This window comes from Archocentrus centrarchus, unplaced genomic scaffold (genome assembly GCF_007364275.1).
Source record: "Archocentrus centrarchus isolate MPI-CPG fArcCen1 unplaced genomic scaffold, fArcCen1 scaffold_45_ctg1, whole genome shotgun sequence".
NCBI lineage: Eukaryota > Metazoa > Chordata > Actinopteri > Cichliformes > Cichlidae > Archocentrus > Archocentrus centrarchus.
In genome coordinates this window covers 1,737,845-1,761,534 of record NW_022060271.1, presented here as the reverse complement: position 1 = coordinate 1,761,534, position 23,690 = coordinate 1,737,845, and the positions used below count along the sequence as shown (strand labels likewise).

General features: G+C 42.7%; 1 protein-coding gene across 2 annotated transcripts in view; it reads left to right on the top strand.

The window, feature by feature from the left end:
* Positions 1-316: 316 nt before the first annotated feature.
* LOC115777263 (nuclear factor 7, brain-like) overlaps positions 317-23,690 on the top strand; it is a 32,502-nt gene continuing 9,128 nt past the window's right edge. The window contains exons 1-2 of one of the 2 annotated variants that reach the window (XM_030725106.1): positions 317-483; positions 577-1,573. In XM_030725106.1, the coding sequence (XP_030580966.1) occupies positions 594-1,573 (980 nt within the window). In that variant the 5' untranslated portion in view covers positions 317-483; positions 577-593. Of the gene's footprint in view, positions 484-576; positions 2,919-23,690 lie in introns of those variants that run through there. The other variant, XM_030725105.1, reaches the window with a different exon arrangement.

Genomic DNA, 23,690 nt, shown 5'->3' with positions numbered 1-23,690 from the left:
AAAGGTCACCTCAGGGTCATGCAGTGACCTTTACACAAAAAGAACCAACTCACACCCTCACACACCTGTGCAGGCGAAATGAAGCCAAACCTGCTTTAGAGCTGGAATGAAACACACCTGAGTTACAGTGAAGCTCCAGCATTTATCAGAAAAGGTGTGACGAAGCTCCGCCCCTCACTGACACAAACCAGGAAACAGGCTGTTGTTGTTCCAACGTTCCTCAAAGGTTTCATGTTGTGACCTGCAGGTAAACGTCTGAGCTCTGCTGGGAAACACGCCCATGTTACAGCTCCGCCCCTCAGCTGACTCACCTGATCCAAAGCAGGAAACAGGCTGTGGTTGTTCTCGGTGCAGAGACACACAGACCATCAGACTGAGCTCAGACCAAAGCAGCAGCTTCCTCTGAGTGAGTCCAGCTACAGGAGAGAAAAGTGGAAACTCCAACACTGCTGCTTCAAGCTGCTGACGCTCCACACACTGAAGGTGAGTCTGAGCAACAACACGACTCACAGGAAGTTTCAGTGAAGGTAGCAGAGGAGGGAGGGGAGCAGGACTGACTGTACTTCCTGTTTGCAGCTTCACTCACAGACTCAATGGCTTCCAGATCAGAGGAGGATCTCTGCTGTCCGGTCTGTCAGGAGGTCTTCAGAGATCCTGTTCTTCTGTCATGTAGCCACAGCTTCTGTAAAGACTGTCTGAGGAGATGGTGGAGAGAGAGGACGACACACGAGTGTCCAGTTTGTAAAGAAATATCAGTGTCTGATCCACCTTTAAACCGGGCTTTGAAGAACCTGTGTGAGTCTTTCTTACAGCAGAGAGATCAGAGAGCTTCAGAGGATCTCTGCAGTCTGCACTCTGAGAAACTCAAACTCTTCTGTCTGGACCATCAGCAGCCAGTGTGTGTCGTCTGCAGAGACTCAGAAAAACACAGCGAGCACAGATTCAGACCCATCGATGAAGCTGCACGACAACACAAGAAGGAGCTTCAGGAAACTCTGGAGCCCTTAAAGAAGAAGTTAAAGGTTTGTGAAGAAGTTCAAGTGAAGTTTGATCAAACAGCAGAACACATTAAGGTCCAGGCCCGACACACAGAGAGGCAGATTAAGGAGCAGTTTAAGAAGCTTCACCAGTTTCTAGCAGAGGAAGAGGAGGCCAGGCTGGCTGCACTGAGGGAGGAAGAGGAGCAGAAGAGTGGGATGATGAAGGAGAAGATGGAGGCTCTGAGCAGAGAGATAGCAGCTCTTTCACACACAGTCAGAGCCACAGAGGAGGAGCTGAGAGCTGAAGACGTCTCATTCCTGCACAGCTACAAGGCTGCAGTGGAAAGAGTCCAGCGCTGCCCCCTGCTGGATGATCCACAGCTGCCCTCAGGAGCTCTGATAGACCAGGCCAAACACCTGGGCAACCTGACCTTCAACATCTGGAACACCATGAAGGACATGGTCTCCTACACTCCTCTGATCCTGGACCCAAACACTGCTTATCCCAAACTCATCCTGTCTGAAGATCTGACCCGTGTGAGATATGGAGGAAGAGGAGGAGAGAGGAAGAAGCTTCCTGATAATCCAGAGAGGTTTGATTATTTCTGCTCTGTCCTGGGCTCTGAGGGCTTTAACTCAGGGAGTCACAGCTGGGATGTTGATGTTGAAGACAGTAGATGGTGGGTACTGGGTGTGTTAGCAGAGTCTGTGCAGAGGAAGGGAGACATAGATTCTGGATTATGGAGAATAGGGTTCTATGAAGGTAAATACTCAGCATGGTCTCAATCAGCTCAAACTGATCTGTCAGTGCAGAAGAAGCTCCAGAGGATCCGAGTGAATCTGGACTGGAACAGAGGAAAGCTGTCGTTCTCTGATCCTGATACTAACACACACATACACACCTTCACACACACTTTCACTGACAGCATGTTTCCATACATTTGGGCTGGTAGTGGTTATGATGAAGTTAAGGTGTTGCCATTGAAGGTGAGGGTGCAGCAGATGAGCTGAGGATGATGATGTTTCAGTGAATTGAAGCTGTTAAACTGCAGCTGTCCTCCTGCTGCCTCGTTCTTCCAAAGCTCTTTGTTTCTCTTTTAGTTTCACTCTTTCTTTCTCTTCCTGCTCTCCACCTTTTCACATGGAAATCATTTCACTGTTTCTCACTGAATGACTCCCCAAACTAGATCTGAGCTTCTACCAAGTTTACAATCATTCCAAGTGATTCCTGTTTGTGTTTGATGGAGATGATTTAGTTTGCTGGGATCTGGACTGTGTTGGAGTGTGGGAAAAACAAATGCATAAAAGCATAACAGCAAATAACAGGCATCCACATTTAGGAAAGCAAAAAAGAAATAATTTAGGAGCAATAATAGAGATAGTGTAGAAGTGTTTTTATAATCTCAATCTTAGGTAATCATTTTTGATCTTTTTTAACTCTTTTTTTTGCAGTGTAATCTTTATATTTTTAAGAAGAAGTTTTGATAAATACTTGTGTCCACTTTGTAAGTACAAAGTAGCTATTTTATTACCCATTTTTTAAAGCATGCAAAGCTGTTCAGTAGTAGAGAAGGGACAGCAAAGTTGATGAGTTATGAGACTGTGTGTGTGTGTGTGTGTGTGAGACGATCTCTCTGCTCACTGTTGACAGCAAGTCTACAGGAAGATAAAAGCACCAACATGCAGAAAGTTGCTGAGCGCAGAAGAAAAAAAAACTCATACTATGCTGATGTGTTGGTTTTTTCTTTCTTTTTTTTCTGATCATTGTGATCTGTGTTTAATCTATATGTAATATGTGAAAAGAATACCCCATGTAACCCTCTTATGCATGTGTTGACGCAAATGAAGGAGGGCACATTGTTATATAAACACCTGTACTTTGAAAAGAAAAGTGTGTGTGTGTGCTGTTCTCTGTGTGAGTAGTTAGCTTGTATTAGTTAGGACAGGAGTTCCTTGGATATATTCTTTTTACTTTTGGAATATTGTACCTGTGACTGTCAAGTCTTCTCAGTAGTAAGTGCTCTTTCATTGTAATCTTGTTATCTCTTTTTATTATTAAATAAGAGAGGAATTATCTCTCTAAAAGACCTTTTTCGAGTGTTGAGTTTTTCCCTCTGGTCATTTGCTGCTCTGTGATATGTGAGAATTTGCTGTGTCTTTGATGGGTGTGTTCTTGAAGAAAAACCCTCACTGACAAAGTCTTGATGCATATACAGAGTTTATTGCAAAAACAGACAGTGTCAAAGAGACGCTACTGGAGTCGCCTGGGAGAAGTAAAAGTCAATCGTCCTAACTCGTTTCAAAATAGGGTTAACAAAGGTGTATATACTGTTCCTTTCTGGCCAGCTCCCACATTCCTGACTTTTACCATATATAGGTATCAAGAGCAACTTCAACCGATCATAAAGTTATTTACCATATGGATGTATGGTCAGCTCCCTTATTTGGAAAGAGATAGCCCAAATGGGGTCCCATGTGCACACGTTTGTGGTGGCATCAGTTGGAGGCCTAAACTCAAGTTCTTCATCCTAAAGGAAGAAACCATACATACATGCAGTTTAACATAGCAGTTTAAGTCATAGCAGATCAGACTCCACATATTTCCCTCCTTCTAAGCTTTTTGAAGCCTCAAAAGACACAAGGATATTTACCATTACATTCAACAACAATTTCTCCCATGGGATAATTTTAACAAAAGTTCTTTTTGACTTCCTGCAAGGTGTGGGAGCAAAAAAATAAAAAATAAATAAAAATAAACCCCTGCCTGGCAGCTATCTTTCTTAAATGACCATCTTAACACAATCAAGGCTGGAAAAATTATCCCACAACCCTGCTGCCCACAGCGATCACCTTCTGGCAGCCCAGAGGAACTCAAAAAGAAAAAGAAGGGAGTGTTAAAAATTGTCATGTGACCATTAAGTAAATACACAGGAAAGCCTCAGTAAATAAAATAAAAAAATGTCCATTAGATGAGCTGGCCGACCCATCGGACCTCTCTATGGACCTGTCCTTGCTTATCTGTCACTTTCCCTAGAATCGAGCAAAATAAAAAAAACGTGAGGTCCCAATGTACTTACCAAATGACAGAAACATCACTCTTAAATTGATTTAACCAAGAAGTGTTATACATACATGAAAAATTGTCACAAGTTAAGTCAAACTATGGTGTTACTATAGTGCACACACAATGAATCAGTATTTTATTATCATGTGAATTCATCCAAACATAAGAATATCAACTGTAGTTCTCCAACAATGTTGGCTTCTTCATGTGGTGTCCATGACGTGTTGGTTCTAGGCATTTCAGTCCATTTCATAGTCCATTTGTATGAACCCCTCATCTCAGCAGGTTCCTGAACACCTTTTCTGAAAGAGAAAGGAAACAATGACCACTATCTTTTGTAAAAACAAAACCAAAAAAAAAAAACCAACAAAGTTGGAATCTGTCCAGAAATGTTCTTGAAGATTGCTTATCTCCAATTCACCTTTTAACATTACACTTGTTCTTGCTGCAACTACTGCAGCCGTTAACTCAAGTCTAGGGACAGTAGTGACTTTGGTTGGGGTTACTCGCGCCTTTCCCATGACTAGAGCACAATGAACTTCCCCTTTGGATGTGACTGTTCTTAAATAACTACATTGTCCATAGCCTATCACACTAGCATCTGAAAAATTGTGTAATTCACACTGTGTAATGTCTGTGTTTTCAGGTAGGATACATCTTTGTATTCTCACCTTTGACAAGTTTTGAAGATCTAGGAGCCAGGATTCCCACTGTGTATAGAGCTGATCCGAGAGTGGCTCATCCCATCCAACTTTCTCTTGACATAACTGTTGCAGGATCTGTTTTCCTTTTAGGATGAAGGGTGCCACAAACCCCAGTGGATCATACACAGATGCTACTGTGCACAGGATTCCTCTTCTTGTCATTGGATGTTCTTTGACTGTTATTCTGAACTGAAACTCATCCAAAGAAATGCACCACTAAACCCCGAGTGCTCTTTCCATCAGCGGCTCTCCAAGTGCTAGATCCAAGTCCTTAACACTTTCAGCACATTCTTCTCTTGGCAGCGACTTTATCACCTTTTCACTGTTTGATATGAACTTGTGTAATCTTAGTTTACCTGTGCTACACAGCTCTCTAGCTTCTTTGACTAGTTTCATTGCTTCTGCTTCTGACGTAACACTTACAAGTCCATCATCTACATAAAGGTTTCTTTGAATGAACTTCACTGTGCTTGGAGAGAATTTTCCCTCTCCTTGTGTGGCTAGATGTTTTAAACCAAAGTTGGCGCAACCAGGTGAAGAAGCAGCACCAAACAAATGAACCTTCATGCGAAAGACTGAGGGTGGAACGCTTAGGTCACCATGCTCCCACCATAAAAAGCGTAAATAGTCCTGGTCCTGAGGTGTTACATGAAACTGGTGAAACATACGTTCCACATCGCACATTACAGCTACTGATCCCTTCCTGAACCTACAGAGTACTCCCACCAAAGTGTTTGTGAGGTCAGGCCCTGTAAGCAGGTGTTCATTCAGCGAAGTGTCTTTATATTGTGCAGAGCAGTCAAAGACTACACGGATCTTGCCGGGCTTTTGAGGGTGGTATACCCCATGGTGGGGAATATACCAGGTGGGGGTATTACAGAGTTCTTTCTCCATTACTTTCTCTGCATCACCACATGCAATCATGTCCTCCATGAAATCTACATAATCCGAGTAGTACCTTTGGTCCCTTTCGAATCTGCGTTTTAGACTGCTTAACCGTTGCATTGCACTTGACATGTTATTGGGAAGATTTGGTTTGTCACTTTTAAAAGGCAGAGGCATTTCATAATGTCCATCCGTTTTTTGCTTGATTCCTTCTTGTAGCCTTGTTATGAAGCAGATGTCCTCCTGTGAAATGCTTGACTCTTCCACTGCTCTCTCTGTAAAGTCTGACTCAAGTGCTTTGATTAAATCTGGGCAAGTTACTTCCTGTATTCGTGTCTTACAGATGTAATGAACCTTATTCTTTAGCTTTGTGGTTGGCTCAGTCTCTGGTATTACTTGTTTTACAGTGATGCGATGACTTACTCCAATTACATCACTGCTTGCATCACATGAATCACAGTAACTTATGATGCTCCAGCCCAAAATTGTTTTCTGGGCATAAGGCTGATTTTCTTCACAACATACGACTTCCCTGGGCATTAAGGCTTGTGTGCAGTTGTACCCTAACAGGAGTCCTATTTCACAGTCCAGTGGTGGAGCAATATGTTCAGTGAGATGCTCCAAATGTGGCCACGCCCTTGCCGTGTCTGGAGTAGGAATATGACTACGATTAGCAGGTATAAAGTCACGTGTGTAAGCACCTGGCACAGTGAGTTTCTTTTTGGAAAACAGTCCTCTTATTTGCAGAGCTTCAAGTTTTGTACATGGTACAGTTGTTTTCTTGGATGACATCGTAGAAAGTTTGAGCTTAACTTGGGTTTTAGTTGTGTCCAGATTGTTCGCTACTTCATTGAGAATAAATGACGAATCACTCTGTGTGTCCAGCAGAGCATAGATAAGTAATTCTTTGCTTGGTTCATTTTGCGTGGATACATAGACAGGTACTATTGCAGATGTCTGTGTATTTTGGCTTTCATAAGTCACTCTATTGGACGTACTCTCGCTGACTGTGCCTTGTGACTGTGTTACCTGTTGCTGTGATTCCTTTGATTCACTTGCTTGTTGTTCTTTAGGCTGTTCTTTCTTTGTCTCCTGTCTTTGTCTTTCTTCATGCAGGCACGTGGGATGTCGTTTCGAGCATGTGTTACATATCATCCAGTTGCTGCAGTTCTTGGAGAGATGGCCACTCTTTAAACAGCCAAAACATAGTTTTTCACTTTGAATGAACTTGACTCTTTCAGTAACTGGTTTCTCAGTGAACTTACGACACTTGTATAAGCTGTGTCCTGCCCTTTTACAAAACACACAAGAGACTATGCTTCTTTCAGTGGAGTTAGTTGTGAAGATTTTCATTGCATCTTGCCCCTTATGAATAGGTGCAAGTTGAGGTTTTATCTTTGGTTTGTCAAAGTCACTTTGTCTTATAGCTTGGTATGATGTAATGGGATTACATGCAATACTTGCCTCCATTGACAGGAATGTTACAAAGTAACTGAAACGTGGGAACTGTCTGTGCTCCAGCTGGTACTCTGTAGCCTTTCGGGTCCATCTGTTACTTAACCAGTCTGGTAGTTTAGCAACAAGTCTTTGATTTTCAATACCATCATTGAGGACGTTGAGATTCTCATTGGTAGTCATTGCAGATTGGCAACTTTGTAAAAAATCCACAAACCTTCTTAACTCTGCGCTATCCTTTCCCGTGAGCTTCGGCCAGGCATGCAACTTTTCTCTAAAGGCCTTAGCGATGACAAAAGGCTCTCCATAACGTTCATCGAGCATATTCCATGCTGCCATATATGAATCTTCAGAGCCAATCAGAAAATAGCCATCTAAGGCTTCTTTAACACATCCACCTACATACTTCTGTAGGAAAAATATCTTTTCTGCAGTGGGAATGTTCTTTCTTTCTATTAGAGTCTGAAAGGATGCTTTCCAATACTTAAACTTAAGTGAATCCCCACTAAATACTGAGGGCTCTGGAATAGGTAGTCTGTTAGCTGACATAGCTTCTGCCAAAACCTTTACAAGCACACCTGTGTTCTCGTGCATGATGTTTAAATCTTGTGGTATTTGTGAGGGTTGATTAGCAGCATTTATGAACTCAGTTACCTTTGTGTTTGCAGGGTTTAGAGTGATGCTTTCTGGCTTTACTGAGAAGTAGTTTTCCTCATAAACTTGCAATCTTGCCTTTGCTGCATTGAGTCCTTTCAGATTTTCCAGCCTTTCAATTTCTCTTTTTAAGTCCTCAACTGACTTTCTCCTTGCAGCACTTTCATCTTGTTGTCTTTTTATCACAGCTGCTTTCTCATTTTCTCTTTTTAACTTGCGCTCCGTTTCCTCTTTCTCCTCTAGAAGGTGTTGTGACATTGCAGCAGCTTCTTGTTCTGCATTTATGCGTTTGTCCTCTTCTTCGAGGATTTGCATCCTTTCTCTTTATTTCTCTTGTTCAGTCATTAGCTTAAGCACAGCTCTTGTGGCTTCATACTCTGCTGCAGCCTCTTGTCTTTTGGCAGAGGAGCCATTAGAGATAACTGTACTGGCTTTAGATGGGCTATGAACTGAGACACTAATAGAGCTAGAAGATGTAAATATAGAGCTAGCATCAGGCCATACAATCTCCTCCTGATTTGTTCCTTCAACATGAGATTTGATGTTTTGCAAAACTACCTTAGTCACTGATGTGCATTTGTCTAGCTTGGAACGCATATCATGAGGTGGTCCATCCATTGCTCTATATTGATCATAAATGTCATTAAGAGCAGCTACTTCTCTTTGTACAATGTCCATGTGACCTTCAAGAATGTCAACTGGATCTCTTTTATAACAGATTTTTTAGCAACTTTGATTAATGCTTTCCATCTGTCGTAAATACTTTCAAAGTGACGTTGCAGCCCCTGTAGCTTTTCTTCATGGAATTCTCTTCCCTTTTCTGTAAGTGTACGAGGCCTTTCACCTCTGCGCTGCTCTCCTTGCTCAATTTGCACTGAATAGGTTTCATCAACTTGCTCTGCTTCTGCAGCTTGTTCTGCAGTGGCAGCTTTAATTTCTGTTTCATTTGTTTCTGACATTTTGTTTTGCTTGAAACGCTATGCACTTGTTACTTGATGAAAAATCTCCTTTTAACTTGACTTAAGAAATTAACTGTAAACTTGGTTGCATTATTTCCCTTCTTGTTACCTTGTTGTGCTGCTGTTCTCAGGCTTCATACAGCTCCTTATTGTTTCTCCCTCCTTGTGTCACTTTCCAAACATGAACTTAAATGTCTGGCTTCTGGACGTCTTTATGAAGAAGAAACTGGTGAATCTGTGAGTCCATTAACATTTGCAGAAGCTTGGTCCTTGGTGCAATAACACGATGTTGCCACCAGGGGGCCGGGAATTGTGCAGCTCCGAGTTCGACTGTCACTTCCACCTCTTCTTAAAGTCAATAAAGAGCTCTTTCACTGATGGCATGAAGTCGGCTTTAATATGGGCTGTAGCAGTTTACAGTAGGTATCATTACAGCAACACTTCCCGACAGTATTCCACTACCTTTCGACATCGTCTGCCACCGTCGAACTAAAATACAACATAACGGTGCAAAAGATAAAATAAAGACATAAAACAATATAATATCAAACATACCTCGCTGGCTGACCCTTTCTTCGAGGTAGAAATGAGGTTGTTACAAATGATTAACTTAGATTGGCTTTCCTTAATGCCACTTCCTTTTCTGTTCATACTTCGCCAGAGGCGGGGTGCATCTCTCTCAGGTGCCCCAGCGGAACCAAAAAACCCGTAATTTAGTTCCTACTAAGAAACTCCAAAAACAAATGTCCTAATGACACAAAAATATATGCATAATTCAAAATGAAAAGCACAAACTGAAACTATGGCAGTAAAACTGTGGCTGTCCTTTTCCTTGAGTAGAAATCGTGATTTTGATAAATCGTTGATCCTCACTCATCCAGATAGCATAGTTTTTTTTTGAGTGGAGCAAAAATAGCTCCTTCTGCTTCTTTCATCATTCCTTCTACGTCCTTCTGCTTGTATTCTTCAGACACCAGCAGAGTTACATGTGCCACACTTTTCTCAATGTCAAACTCTTTCTGCAGAAATTCACTTTTCTCTATCTTCATAGCTGCTCCTTGTGGTTCCATAATTATGCCACGTGAAGAGAGTTGAACTTGTTCTGGTTGAAGACTCAAATATTCTTCTGGGTTTGCTTTAAAGTATTTAAGTGTGCAAAGCAATGGGTATTCAGGAAGTTTTGCTTCCGACATGTTGGCTATAATAAATTTTTCCCATAACTCAACTGGCTCCAAGAAATCTGCACTGAGATTTCCAATCCAAACTACTAATGAAGCTTCAGTCTCTGTTGTCATCCATAATTGATGAGTTGTTTCTTTTGGCATTCCCACCAGACAGCTGTCTGGCGTATATTTGATTGTGCAATTCAATTTACACAAAGCATTTCTGCCTAAAAGTGCCACAGGTGTATGTTCTGATACCAGTACACTGCCCGAAAAGAATCATATTCGTCCCCGTATACTGACGCGGGCGCCGCTAGTAAACGGCAGATTTCGTCAGTATACGGGGCAGCACATTTTCGTTCGCCTGAGTCGGATATGGTCGTTTACGTACCACCAGAAGCAGGGGGGGGGGTAAAGGTACGGGGGGAGCCAGCAGGCGCGAGGTGTTAATGACTCCACTTTACATATGAATAGCAGCGCTGCAAGCCGAAGCAGCGGCAACAGACCCACGTGGCTTTTCAGTCATTGGATGATAAAAATGACATCACAATTCAGTATTCACATGTGATTGGCTGGTAGATCTGTCCCCCATTGGCCTTTATAAAGACAGGCCTGGGTAAGCCCCTCCCTAATAAATAATAACCCAGTAATAAAAATTATTTTTAATTATTATTTCTGTGATATACCTTGTATGTTATGTTGTATTCATGCCATGCTAATAACCTCAACTAAAAGGAATTCAATTAAGAGAAACAAATTGTGAGGCACAAGTTTGAATATTTTTTTTTGTTTTATTTATAAAGCAATATGCACATATACACACACACACACACATCATATAATCTATATATATATAAAGAAAACAAAAAACATTATGACATATAATGCTTTGCTACTTCTGGGCCATGTGGTGGTGGCTTTCTCTCAGAGCATGGTCCAGCATACAAACACTTATGGTGCATCGTTGTATTTAGGGTGAGCTTCTAGTCTGTCTTGCAGTTTGGCTCAGAGGTCACTGAGCTCCTGGCTGGGGAAGCTTGGGGGTCTTAATCCAGCCCGACACGCCCTCTGAGACGCCATCCTCCTCATCCAACATGAGGTCAGTGGTGACACCGTCCCAGAAGGCAACCTCCTTCACTGCCAGGTCACTCGCCCTCGCCTCCAGCAGCTGTTGACACAGAGCACACATTAAGTCATTATGAAACTATATGAAATATTGTGAAAAATCAGGAAACTACACTGAAAGTTTGAGTCTCTTGACTTTGAATGTACACATAGCAGATAAGACCCTGAATGCAAAAAAAAAAAAATGAATCAGCCCATCTTTGTGATCAGAAACAATGATTATGTGACAAAGTACCAACTCCTGCATCCTGTGAATAAAAGACAAATGAACAAGTACTTTGAAAACATTTAACATTGATAAAAGTACTTCAGTGATTTTGGTCATTAACCCTTGAGGCACCTTTAAACTGATTATACACTTTTTATCTTTTAGGTCCCAAATGTTACAGCTGCTGAAACTATAAACATTCAATGTTAATTATTTTCACCTGCACTGCATCACCTTTTTAATAAAAAGGTGATGCAGTGCAGTGGTGGGCCGTCAGGGCCTGCAAGGCCTTCTCTGCTGGCCTAAAAAATATCTGAATCACAGACTGATGTTAATTATATTCTGTCCATCAATACTTGTTAAATTATTCCAAATGGTTTGTACGGTTCCTTTCACAGCTTTTCCTGTGGTCACGCTGTTTCCAGACGTGTATTTTCATATTAAAGCATTTAACCAATCACATTTCAGCCATCATTTGTTGCCAGGGTCAAAGAAATCTGCCTGGAGGCCTTCATAATCAGTTCTGTGGGCCCCGTAGCACAAAAATAAGTGTCGATCAAACAGTTTGATCAACCAATCAGATTATGAGTTGGCAACACCGAGGCCCTCTAGCAGGCGTACGGTAACGTCAGCATATTCATACACTTTGATTGGATAGTCAGTGTACTAGCCAGAGCTAGCAAACTGCATCTGTAGCCAGCTGCACAAGCAAAAATATGGTTGTGTTGATTTTATAGCTGTTTTGTCGACCCACAATGGCTGAAGGAGAAGAAATGGATTTGGTTGCAGATTTATTGCCAAAGCCAAGACGGACTTTTCAAGAAGAGCTGGACATCATTAAGAAAGGTCGGGCAACTCCGAAGCTAGCAAGCCTGTCACAACCGGGAAAAGGATGTGTCCACCACTTTCAGTCCACTAATTACGAGCGGTACCACTGGCTCACAGGCCCCGAGGAACACTGCAGATTGTTTTGCTGGGAGTGCTTGTTGTTTGCCACTGATCGACATGGTGTTTGGAGCCACATTGGGTTTGTAAATTTGACTTGCCTAACCGAGGCAGCAACGAGACACCAAAGCACTGCCGGACACTTACAAGCAAAACATTCGGGGACACCAGAGCGGATCAGCTGAGCGAGCAAGTGCGCAGGGAAGCGGAGCTCCACGACGTAAAGGTGAAGAATAATAGGGAAATCTTAAAGAGACTGCTAGATTGGCTTTTTTTGGGGGGGGGGGGGGGGGGGGGGGGGGGGGTGGCAAGCAGGAACTTTCATTTCGGGGTCACGATGACTAAAATGTTTCTCTCTTAATAATAATTTTATGAGGTTGTTATCAATGCATTTTTATATGTGTCGCAGCTGTAGCGGCAGTAAAAGCAGACTTGTGCACCTTGGGTTTGTTTCTTCGGTAAATGCATTTATTCTGGCTACATGAGCTCTCAATCTGCGATGCAACAGCTCTTTCTACTGCATTTCTGCATAAAAAGATGTTTTTATTGCCATAAAATAGTTTTTGAGGGTGGAGGGATTCAGGCGGATCACTACTGAAGGCCTAGGTGTGAAATGCACGGCCGCCACTGCTTTTTATAGACATTTTGGGTTGTTCAGAAGAAGCCAGATTTTATATAAAGTTAAAAAAAACAATAAGTAATATTTTCCAAAAATAAAACTGCATTTCCAAACTAACTACACAAATACAGCAGACCAACAAAACAATCCAACACGTCTTACCGGCTTCCTTCTTGCACGACACCGGGCAGAGTTTTTAATGGCTGCCGCCTTTTCCGGACCGTGAGGCTGACTGTAGCGGAAGCTGCGGCGAACCGTCTGTAGGTTTTTCAAGAAGCTGGAAAACATTTTTGTACATTGTAAATAAACACAGTGTAAACACAGTGTATACATAAACAATATTCAGGCAAAAAAAACACACACACAAACAAACAACACCAATAGATACTTACACACAATTATATCACAGTCCACGCATTAGAAACACTCACACTCGCGCTGTGAGGCGAACACAGTGTGTGGAAAATAAAGGTGAAAATAAATAAGAGTAAAAACATTTTAAGTTCTTCTCTCCTCCACACATTGAATACTGCTGCTTTGTTTCTGATTCTTACCTCTGCAGAGGATCATACCGGCTTTTATTGGATTCAGAGTTGTGCAGGCCGCGAACTGCTTCCTGTAAGATGAAATAAAAATAAGAAACCAAATCACAACAAACAGTCGCCTCAAGGTGCTTTGTATTGTGGGTAAAGACCCTACAATAATACAGAGAAAACCCAACAGTCAAAACGACCCCCTATGAGCTGGAAGACACACATCCACTGTCTGTTTAAGCAGGACAACTGAGAAGGTGACTGTTGCATTAACATTTTTATTTATTTATTTATTTTTTACATTTTTCTCATGAAGGTTTTGCTGATATCTCTTATGTACATCCATGTATAGCAAAATAAAACTTTATATGTTTTCTTATTCCATCTGCCTTGGTAGTCGTTAATGTCATTAATGCATGTGAACATTCACTGAACGTTTATGGCAGCGTTCATGGGATGTTGTCTGAATGTTCAATGCTAGCTGGGAAGCCACTGCACAGGAGAGGATGATGGTGTGACAGACTTTCTGTTACAGTGAATTAGACTGAAAACTGAGTTTGCTTTTCAATGAAAATAATGCTTGTAGTGTCACCAAAATCAAGTTATAGCCTTTGTTTATCTCCCTCAGTCCACTAAAGTTCAGGGTTCACAAAAAACTCCATGACAAAGGCTCACAGACAGAAGCTCACAGACAGAAGCTCACAGACAGAAGCTCACAGACAGAAGCTCACAGCCTTATTGGAAAAAGGGACAAAAGCTGAAAACGTCCAAAAGTATATTTCCAACTAGATAATACTAATTTATAAAATAGAATGACTTCTTCTGAGTTTAGTCTTGTTTGAATGTTTCACTGTATAATTTATGTGTAGTCACATTGTAATGGAAAAAGGCTTAAAAGATGATAATGTAAATTTGATTATATATATCTCAAAATAAAAATATGCTGCTTACAACTGTTGGGAGGGGTAGACCTCTGATGAGTACTGGTGACCACTGGTGAGTACTTGATTTGCATTTGTATGACTCACAGAAACCTTCTTTACATATGAGAGCCTGTCCTAGACCTGAGGAGAGGGGGGAGCTGAGGGAGCACTGACACAGAGAGTCCACGGCAGTTTCCCTACAGTTTACTGTTCTGGCCAAAGCCTCCTGCTGAGAGCCCTAAAGCTCAAGGCGCGCGGCAATATTACATACAAGAAACTGTCGAAAACCCACTTTTCATGCAGTGGTATGGGCAGTGTGGTCTTCAGGTTTTTATAGCAGACCTCAATTGGTTTAGTAAGAGGAACCTGCTGCTTTACTCCCTCAAATCCGATTGTCCTCACATATTGTCCAGTCATGGGGAGGTGTGTAGCATCTTCAGGTCTCACACAGGTGAAATCTGCTTCTCTATCCACCATCATCTCCAATGGGTGATTATTCACTTCCACCTTTATTGTTGAATCTTTCTCTGGTCCTGATGCTACCAGCTCACACCTCCCACTCAGAATCTCTGGGCATCCCTAAAATCCTGGTTCCAGCCCCGTGTAAGGGTTGACTGGTCCCCTGGATCCTCTTGGTGGGCCTTTGAATCCTCCTCTGAAATTTTCTCTGAAGTTTCCTCCTACTTTGTTGCACTCTTGAGCCAAATGACCAAATTGTCCACAATTGTAACACCCTTCGTTTTAAATTTGAGTTAAACATACCTCCGCTTCCTCGTCCTAGACTTCCTCATCCTCTTATTCTCCAAGACTGCACTGGAATAAAACTGGTTGTGAATAAGAGATGACTGGAGCCACAGATGAAGACTGAAATGGTTGAGCTTCAGCCTGATTTGACTGCATTTGAGTTGTTGGTTGGTTAACTGGAAGCTGACTCTCAATGACAACAGCTTGCTTCTTTTCCTTCCTCTTACTCTCTCCCAGTTGTATCTGATTGAGCTTTCTGAGTGTCTCTTGGTCTTGCTCTTTTTGGTCACGCTGCTTTTTATGGTACAATTCCACTTGGTGAGCAATGTGGTCTGTGTAAACTCCTTTCTCCATGTTCCCAAGGCCAACTACTTCTGCCAGTTTACTTCTTACTGGCAGAAGTAATCCCTTCTGTATCTTGGTTCTTAGAATTGATTGTTCAATTTGATTCAAGTCAGGATCGTTTCCAGTAACGTTCCTCCAAACTTGAAGGGCTCTAGACCCATACGCTCTTGGATTTTCTTCCTGTCCCAATGGTTCAATAAAGATGTTGTCTGGGTGTATATTAATAGGAAATGTGTCTCTTAGAGCTCTCCACATCCGCCCTCTATTTGCAGCAAAGAGGTCTGCATCATTTGCTGTGGTCTTCACATATTCATTGAGTCCTGCTGTCATGTCAGGTGGTGTGACAAGCAGAGATGGACCCAGATGCAGGACTCCGGATACTGACGTAACTTAAAAGGTGTTTATTGGGATGAATAAGAAACAAAATACAAAATCCTACAGAGAATCAGACGAAGAGCTGAACACAAAAAGGAAGCAAGGTAGACCGGAACACACAGGCACAGCAACATCAATGACGCGACAACAAGCAGAGAAAACACAGGACTTAAATACATCATGGGATAAGAGGGAAAGTGGAAACAGCAGGTAACACAGCTGAACACAATGACACTGATGAGACAAGGGGAGGCAAAACCAAATACACTACACAAGAAACAAGACGTACTAAAATTCAATTCAATTCAATTAAATTTTATTTTATTTATATAGCGCCAAATCACAACAAACAGTCGCCTCAAGGCGCTTTGTATTGTGGGTAAAGACCCTACAATAATACAGAGAAAACCCAACAGTCAAAACGACCCCCTATGAGCAGCACTTGGTGACAGTGGAAAGGAAAATCTCCCTTTAACAGGAAGAAACCTCCATCAGAACCAGGCTCAGGAAGAGGGGGTAATCTGCCGCGACCGGTTGGGCTGAAGGGAGAGAAAAGACATGCTGTGGAAGAGAGCCAGAGATTAATATCAATTAATGATTAAATGTATGGTGGAGTATAAACAAAGTAAATAAGGTGAATGAGAAGAAACAGTGCATTATGTGAACCCCCCAGCAGACTAGGCAGCAGACTAGGCCTATAGCAGCATAACTAAGGGATGGTTCAGGGTCACCTGAACCATCCTCCGGCCCCCGACGGCCACAACAAAAACAACAAAAAAAAACCAGACCAAGTTGGGAGGAGGGGGACCAGGACGGAGGGCACGAGGCAAGGAAAACAAAAAAAAGGCCACATAGTCCAAACAACAACATGAAACCAAAGGCGGTGGCACTAGGCCAGAAAAACAGTCCAAACACAAAAACAGGCCACAAGGCAACACTGTTCAGGGGGGTTTACTGGGAAAACCATAGCGGAAACCAGACAGTTCAGGGGGCCAACTGCGCTCCCAGTGGTGGCGGTGAGGTGAGGCAGGCTGGAGGCCGACTGCGCTTCCAGCGGCGGTGGTGACGAGGAGCCGACACAGGAGGCCGACCGCTCTCCTAGCGGCGCTGGTGACAACGTAGCAAGGCAGGAGGCTGACCGCGCTCCCAGTGGTGGTGGCAACGATGTGGCGAGACTAGGGACCGGCCGTGTGGCATGCAGCAGAGACTCTCCCGAACCCTAGCTGGCCTAGATTCTCTTGAGCCCAGGATGGTCGGGGATTCGGAAGACCCGGGACACTCGGAAGGCCCGGGACACTCGGAAGACTCGGGACACTTGGGATGCTCGGACTGAGCGGGACCCCCTGAAGACACGGGATGCTCGAACTGAGCAGGGCCCCTGACTGCTCAGACTGAGCGGGGACCCCTGGCAGCTCGGACTGAGCGGGAGTCCGAGGGAGAGCTACAGTGGCTGACTGTGACCAAGCGGGAACTACAGGAGCTGGCTGAAACTGGAGCACCTGGGGATGAGCAGGAGCTACAGCTGACTGAGACTGGAGAGATAGGGGAAGAGTTGGAACTACAGCTGACTGAGACTGGAGAGACAGGGGAAGAGCTGGAGCTACAGCTGACTGGGACTGAGGCTTGGAGGTCGCTGCTGCCAGATGCAGGACTCCGGATACTGACGTAACTTAAAAGGTGTTTATTGGGATGGATAAGAAACAAAATACAAAATCCTACAGGGAGTCAGATGAAGAACTAAACACAAAAAGGAAGCAAGGTAGACCGGAACACACAGGCACAGCAACATCAACGACGCGACAAAAAGCAGAGAAAACACAGGACTTAAATACATCATGGGATAAGAGGGAAAGTGGAAACAGCAGGTAACACAGCTGAACACAATGACACTGACGAGACAAGGGGAAGCAAAACCAAATACACTACACAAGAAACAAGACGTACTAAAATAAAACAGGAAGTGGGAGAAGGGCACAGAGATGAAGACTTGACAACAAACATAACTAGAAATGAACGACAGACCAAAACAAAAGAACAAGAAAACAGTGGGCCACCGGACCAGGACCGTGACACCTGCTTTCTGCAGAACCTCCTCCATTGCTGGTATCCCAGGGAGACTTGACAAAAGTCTCTTCATATCTCCCATAGCTGGCTGTGTTCCCACCATTATCTCTTCCAGCTTTGAAATCCATGGATGAGCACCATCTTGAAGGGTAGGGAGCTTCTCAAGTATATCTGACATGTCCGTATTCTGTCAGGGCTTGTACTCCATTGTCTGTCCTCTTATAATTACTGGACACATCTTCTCAGGCATTTTTCTCTACCTTAGACATAATGTCATTACTGATTTCTGAAGTCCTCCTTTCACGAGCTCCTTCTTCTGTACTTTCAGCTCCTTTAATTGGTTCTCCAGAGCAATTTGACCTATTGAAGTGGTGGCTTTGTCTAGGTCGGACAAACACTCATCCATACTTCAATGTCTCATAATGTCCTCTGTCTGTCCTCTTCAATTCTTGTACTGGACGCAGATGGAAGGAACCTTCTTGAAGAAGAACCTTTGCTTTCCCATTCTTCATCACTATCTCCATCCACACTCTCCTTTGAAGTGTTGTCTTCTTTCTTCTTCATCTTTCCTCCTTTCTTTTCTGCTTTCATTAGTATCCACCTGATTTGAGGATCATATCCACCCACAGTTCTTTCCAGGTCGCATCCCTCATCATCTTCTTGTTCTTCCATCCTTCTGTTCCTAATCTTCAAGCTTGAAGTTGTCTCGGCTTGTCCCACTTCAATTATTCGATCGTTTTCATCTTTGGTGTGGTAGTTGCCATCTTGATTGAGTACAGGAAGCTGTGGGTATATGTCTTCAAACTTCACTTTCTGTTCATATGGAGGTGGGCTTGTAACTGGAGCCATATGTGAGAAGGGTGTATTAATTTGTGCCATCAGTGTCTCTGTTTGTTTTTTAGTTTTCTCAATTTCTTTCAGGCTTTTTTCTCTGTCTTCTTTCATGGCTTGTATCAAGTTTTGTACTTCAATGTCAAACAGTTCCACTTGTCTCTTCTCTTTTCGTCTTTTTGTCCTGCTTTTCCCTTCTTTTGATTTGCTTTGTAGGTGGACACAAGCACCTGCATGATATTGATCACTTCCGGGTTAAGAGTTCCTACCAGGGTTATTATAGTTAACGAAAACGAACGAAATAACGAAAACTGAAATTGAAAAAACATTGTTAACTGAAATAAATAAAAACTAAAATTAAAATGAAAAAACATAACTAACTAAAACTGTATTGTGAGTTTCAAAAACTAACTAAAACTAACTAAAATTATAGATAAAATGACCTTCCTTTTCTTGTCTGTCATTTGATTTCAAAGCCTTGTGGACTGATCATTTTCTGCTCTCTGAGTTGAAGCTGGGAGCGCCGTCGGGCAGCTGTGCGCCTGCCTGCTGTGCTCACCGAGCTGGTCCTTAAAGTAATGGCAGCGGTCTGCTGAGAAAGCGGCAGAGTCCCGTATGGAGTTTCTTTGAGTCCGATAATACAGATAGAAGAGCGTCTTGTTGTGAATGATGAAAAATGTATGGAACACGTCTCAGTGAGGAAAAAACAGCAACATCAAAGTCCAGTTGAGAAGCCACACAAGGAAACCGCTCTGAACCCACGTGATCTGGTGTTCATGTGACTATTTGTCGCTGCCACGCAGCCGCAACGTTGTAATAAACCTGTTTAGTCCTTGTGCGTTTCCGGCCACTTTATCAGTGAGAGAATAACAATCAGGAACAATCAATACAAGGACTCACAAATGTCAGCAAATTCCTGGAGGGAGCTGCTAAAACTGTCAGGGAATGAAGAAAGTGAAAAAACAGGAACAAATATGTTTGCATGAGCAAAACCGCTCTGAAAACTAATTAAAACTAACTGAATTAAAGAAAAGAAAGTAAAAATTAACTAAAACTAAACGATAATGTAAAATCCAAAGCTATTCTAACCCTGGTTCCTATTTTTGGCCAAGGTTTTTCCAAGTCTGACCATCGCTTAGACCATTTGTTTGATATCTTTACAATAAGTGGTTTAATCAAAGGGTTGCTTTGCTGAACCACTTCAATTGGAGTGATTATTTTAATATCTTTGATGTCTTTTTCAGACATTATAACAGCTATGTTTATTCTTCTGTTTAAACTTAAAATCGAAGATTTTTCTTAAATTCCTTTTTGCTTTCGCCCCCCCCCCTTATTAATAAATTTAGCTGTTTATTTATTTGTTTAATTAATCAATTAATTGTGTATATTTTGTTTAAACTAGTAATAAATCACTAATTAGTAAAGATGAATTTGCCAACGCCAGAAGAATCAGCAAACCTGCTGATGCAAAAATCTCATGTGACTCTGGGTCTTTTTGTCAGACAAATTCATCAAACTGCAGCATAAATTTATCAACTGAGCAAGCAGTCATTATATTTAACACCAGAAATACTCCAAAATAGTCCAAGATAAATCAAACTCAATAACTTCATTTAATAACTCTCCCCTCAGCCCAACCGGTCGCGGCAGATGACCCCCCCTCCCTGAGCCTGGTTCTGCTGGAGGTTTCTTCCTGTTAAAAGGGAGTTTTTCCTTTCCACTGTCACCAAGTGCTGCTCATAGGGGGTCGTTTTGACTGTTGGGTTTTCTCTGTATTATTGTAGGGTCTTTACCCACAATACAAAGCGCCTTGAGGCGACAGTTTTTTTGTGATTTGGCGCTATATAAATAAAATTGAATTGAATTGAATTGAATTGAATAACTTCAACAAAAGCCAACTCCATAAATGTATCCCACTAAGTGCAGGTCAGTCTGTTGCCAAGTCTCTTTAGAGAATGAAATCAAATAGACATGTTTGACACCAAACACCAAAAATAAAGTATAAGGCTATATAGTCTATAAATGAAGACAAATTAAACGTGTGTATGAATTTTTAGAAAGCAGTTTTTTTGTCAAAGGAGTTTGAATGATATGAAAAAACACACTGGCCTGTTGCTGAAGTCAGTTCTGCAGGCCCTCAGTCCTTGAAACAGAGGCCAGTTACCAGGCTCTTCTGGGTTCTGTGGTTCAGCTCTCCCCCTCCCCTTTTCTCTCTCTCTTAAAACTATTTTTCATAATAAGGTTCTTTTTCCAAATGCCACTTTTTACTACATCATCAAAAGTTTATTTCATCAATAAAAAGAGTTTATTTCACCCTCAAAACACCTCACGCCCTCAAAGTGTTTATGCTTGAGTACATATCAGTCCTATGTGTCTGGGGCTCATACATCGGGCTTTACAAAAATCAGACAAAGGACTTGTCTCTCTCTTTTATTTATTTATTTAATTTTGTTTTATTTTATTTTATTTTATTTTGTCAGGTAATGAAATTAACAAAGTCCCCAAGGGAATAAAATGAATATCAAACATCTCTCTTGTAGGCTCATGAATTTGTCCTACATAAGGAGCTCGTGACTTTTAACAATATAAGCTTTAGATCCAAATGAGTTCCAGAACGATTCCTTTAGTTTAAACTGTTGAACTCCTGTAAACTTTGACTGGGTCGGTTTCCTACCTGAAGAAAGCAGAAGACCATGTGTTTTACTGTATGAAGAACTGTGCTTTCAATGCTGGAACAGCAAACATGGACGGACACACTCGTTTAACTCAGACAGATATAAATATTTGATGGAAATGTTGCCAGTTATGATGAATGTTTTTGAAATGATAAATCCTGATATTCTGATTTCCTGAGCTGCTCCGATCTTCATGTGCTCTGTTTAGAGGCTTTCTTGAAATGTTTCATCACAAATTCAGGATCAAATTTAATAACATGGAAGGGTTTATAAAATAAAGTCAATAAATGCTGAGGTTGAACTTCTGAGCAACAAGATGTGGAGTTTATGAAGTCCAAAGCAGGAGAGCTGTGGATGCCATAATCCACGGCTTCTTCAAACTCCTCATAACTGTGACTCCAACATCTGCTACAGGAAGTGTGGCCTCAAACAGAAGCTGTGGCTTTGGCTGAATTCCTGCTGACTCAGGAATTTCCCTCAGTCCAGCAGCAAACATGAGGATGTTCTCCAGAGACGGATTTCCATTTTTCCCTGGGGAGGTAAGAAGGAGAAAGTGATTTAATGGGAATAAAGTGACAACAATGTGCCCTTACACTTAATAATAAAGCTGCTTTGTACATTTCCCAGCAGCTGTAAGAGCTTCCACAGGAAGTCTCTGCAGCAGCTGAGTCCTCTTGTTTCCTCCTGGTGCTGCCAGGTGGACTGATCTGCATGTGGAAGATGTCCTCCACAGCATCAGCTGTCAGCCTGGTCTCAGTGTAGCACATGAACGAGGAGAAGAGTGAAGGATGCTGCTCCAACATCCAGCATCGCTCGACCCTCTGAAGCTAGCAAACAGTCCTGTTTGAAAATCGATGAGTTCGATGGTTCTTATTAAGGTGGTTTCCCCTCAGCCACAGCATGATCTCACTCTCAACAAGTAAACAGAAGCTACTGTGGAAGAATCAAACCAGCGTTGTTGCCCAGCTGAGACACATCCTGCTGTCAGACAGAGCCCCCCCTCCTCAAACAGCTCTTGCACATTGGTTTCTGTTATTACTGGGAGGTGGATGGATGTTGGAAACCAAAGAAGTTCATTAGTAATGAAGGTCCCAGCTCTGGATGGAAAGATGGTTTCAGTAGATGAAGTCCTGCTGAATGTGATCAGCTGCTACCTTCTTCTTCTCCTCCAGTGTCCTCATGAATCGATAGCAGCCTGCAGGCTGGAGCGAGCTGGGGGGGTTTCAGAGAGTGGCTGCAGCTCATTCAGGGATGTTGCATCCTTTATGTAGAATCAAAACACAAACACAGATATATGTATTTACTTCTTTCACATTCAGCAGTCTATCAGAATGATGAGGGCTTGGACTGTGGAAATATTTCCACAGTGGAAATTCTGACTCCATAATCTGAGACATTTCAGAGTCCTGTTTCTAACTGGGCTGAAAGAACAGACTGATTGAGGTGACATCCTTCACTCTGTTCCAGTGCAGTCTAACACACTCTGTGATCAACAATCCTTTCATGCAGTCATACGTTCAGTTTAGAAGCCAAACTAAATGCAGCTGCTTCCCTTCATTGAGGCTCCTCAGTATCCCAGCCTTCCAAACTCCCTCACGGAGAGCACTCTCCGACCTACAGGACTGCTTTGCATACACAGACTGGGACTTATTCGAACACGAGGACCTAGAAACATTCACAGGGACGGTACTGGACTACATTAAGTTCTGTATCGGAAATGTGACTGTTAGCAAAAACATCCGGGTTTTCCCTAACCAGAAACCCTGGATGAACAGCCAGGTCCGTTCACTCCTCAAAACCCGTGATGCTGCCTTCAGGTCAGGCGACAGAGCTCTGTACAGTGCTGCTCGAGCTGACCTGAAAAGAGGAATTAAAAAAGCCAAAACGGACTACAGGAGGAGAATAGAGTCCCATCTGTCCAGCAATAACACACGGGAGGTGTGGCAGGGCATTCAGAACATCACAAACTTCAGAGGCTGTGATGTGACTGCAGGAGACCTGAGTGTGTCACTAGCAGAGGAACTTAACTGTGTCTTTGCTCGCTTTGAGACACCTCAGGACCACCCATCTGCTCCAGTCCTGCCCCCCCCCACCAGGCTGCACCCCACTCACCGTCCAGGAGCATGAGGTACGGCGCGTGCTCCTGGCAGTGAACCCCAGGAAGGCTGCCGGACCAGACGGAGTACCTGGCAAGGTGATCAGAGCGTGTGCCCACCAGCTCACCCTGATTCTCACCAGGATTTTCAACCTCTCCCTGGCCATAGCAGTCACCCCCCCTGCCTAAAAACAGCCACAATCATCCCCGTGCCCAAAAGGTCATCTGTCACCAGCCTAAATGATTACCGCCCTGTGGCCCTCACACCGGTAATCATGAAGTGCTTTGAGAGGCTGGTTCTCCAGCACATCAAAGACCATCTGCCCCCCACTTTCGACACCCAT